The sequence below is a fragment of the Acanthisitta chloris genome, unplaced genomic scaffold (assembly GCF_000695815.1).
Source record: "Acanthisitta chloris isolate BGI_N310 unplaced genomic scaffold, ASM69581v1 scaffold44009, whole genome shotgun sequence".
Lineage (NCBI taxonomy): Eukaryota > Metazoa > Chordata > Aves > Passeriformes > Acanthisittidae > Acanthisitta > Acanthisitta chloris.
In genome coordinates, this window is record NW_008690499.1 from 1 (window position 1) to 576 (window position 576).

At 50.0% G+C, this 576-nt stretch overlaps 1 gene segment (V, D, J or C); it reads right to left on the reverse strand.

Annotated features, from left to right (window-relative positions):
• Positions 1–187: 187 nt before the first annotated feature.
• LOC103809009 lies at positions 188–517 on the reverse strand (the record flags this gene model as incomplete). The annotated part of the segment is given in 1 exon segment: positions 188–517. A coding segment is annotated over 1 exon segment (330 nt), but the record flags the coding sequence as incomplete, so codon positions are not given.
• Between the last annotated feature and the right edge of the window lie 59 nt (positions 518–576).

Consider the following 576-nt stretch of genomic DNA (forward strand, 5'->3'; position numbering starts at 1 on the left):
CAACCCTTGACCCAACCATTGATTTATCGACCCGATAACCCAAACCATTGATCCAATAACCCAAACCATTCCCCCATTGACCCAACACAACAACCACCATCATCTCCACCATCTTTATTCCATCTCCCTCACCCAACCCTATCCAACCACCCCTTTAATCACTCTCTAATTAACCCAAACTAATTACCAGGGAGCTTGTGGATACTCCTCTGGACAAACCTCATGGATAACCCTTCATGGACCACCATACAAACGTAGGTGGTTCCTTTTTCCCAATCTCCTCTTTCCACCTCCAATCGACTGTAGAGGAAATAGGAAACGTCGTCGCCGTTTTCCCGTCGAGGAGTTCCAGTTTCTACCCCTTGGGTCACTTCCTCTTGGTTTTTCTGCCATTGGACGTCGAGAGATTCGGGGAAAAATCCTCGGATGAGGCAGGTGAGGCTCAAGGTAGGACGAGGACTCAAAGATTCTTCGGTGGGAGGAGGGAGGAGGTAAACGCTGGGGGCGAGGCGAGTGCCTGGGAAGGGGGGAAAATGGGGAGAAATGAGGGAAAATGGGGGAAAAAATGGGGGGAAA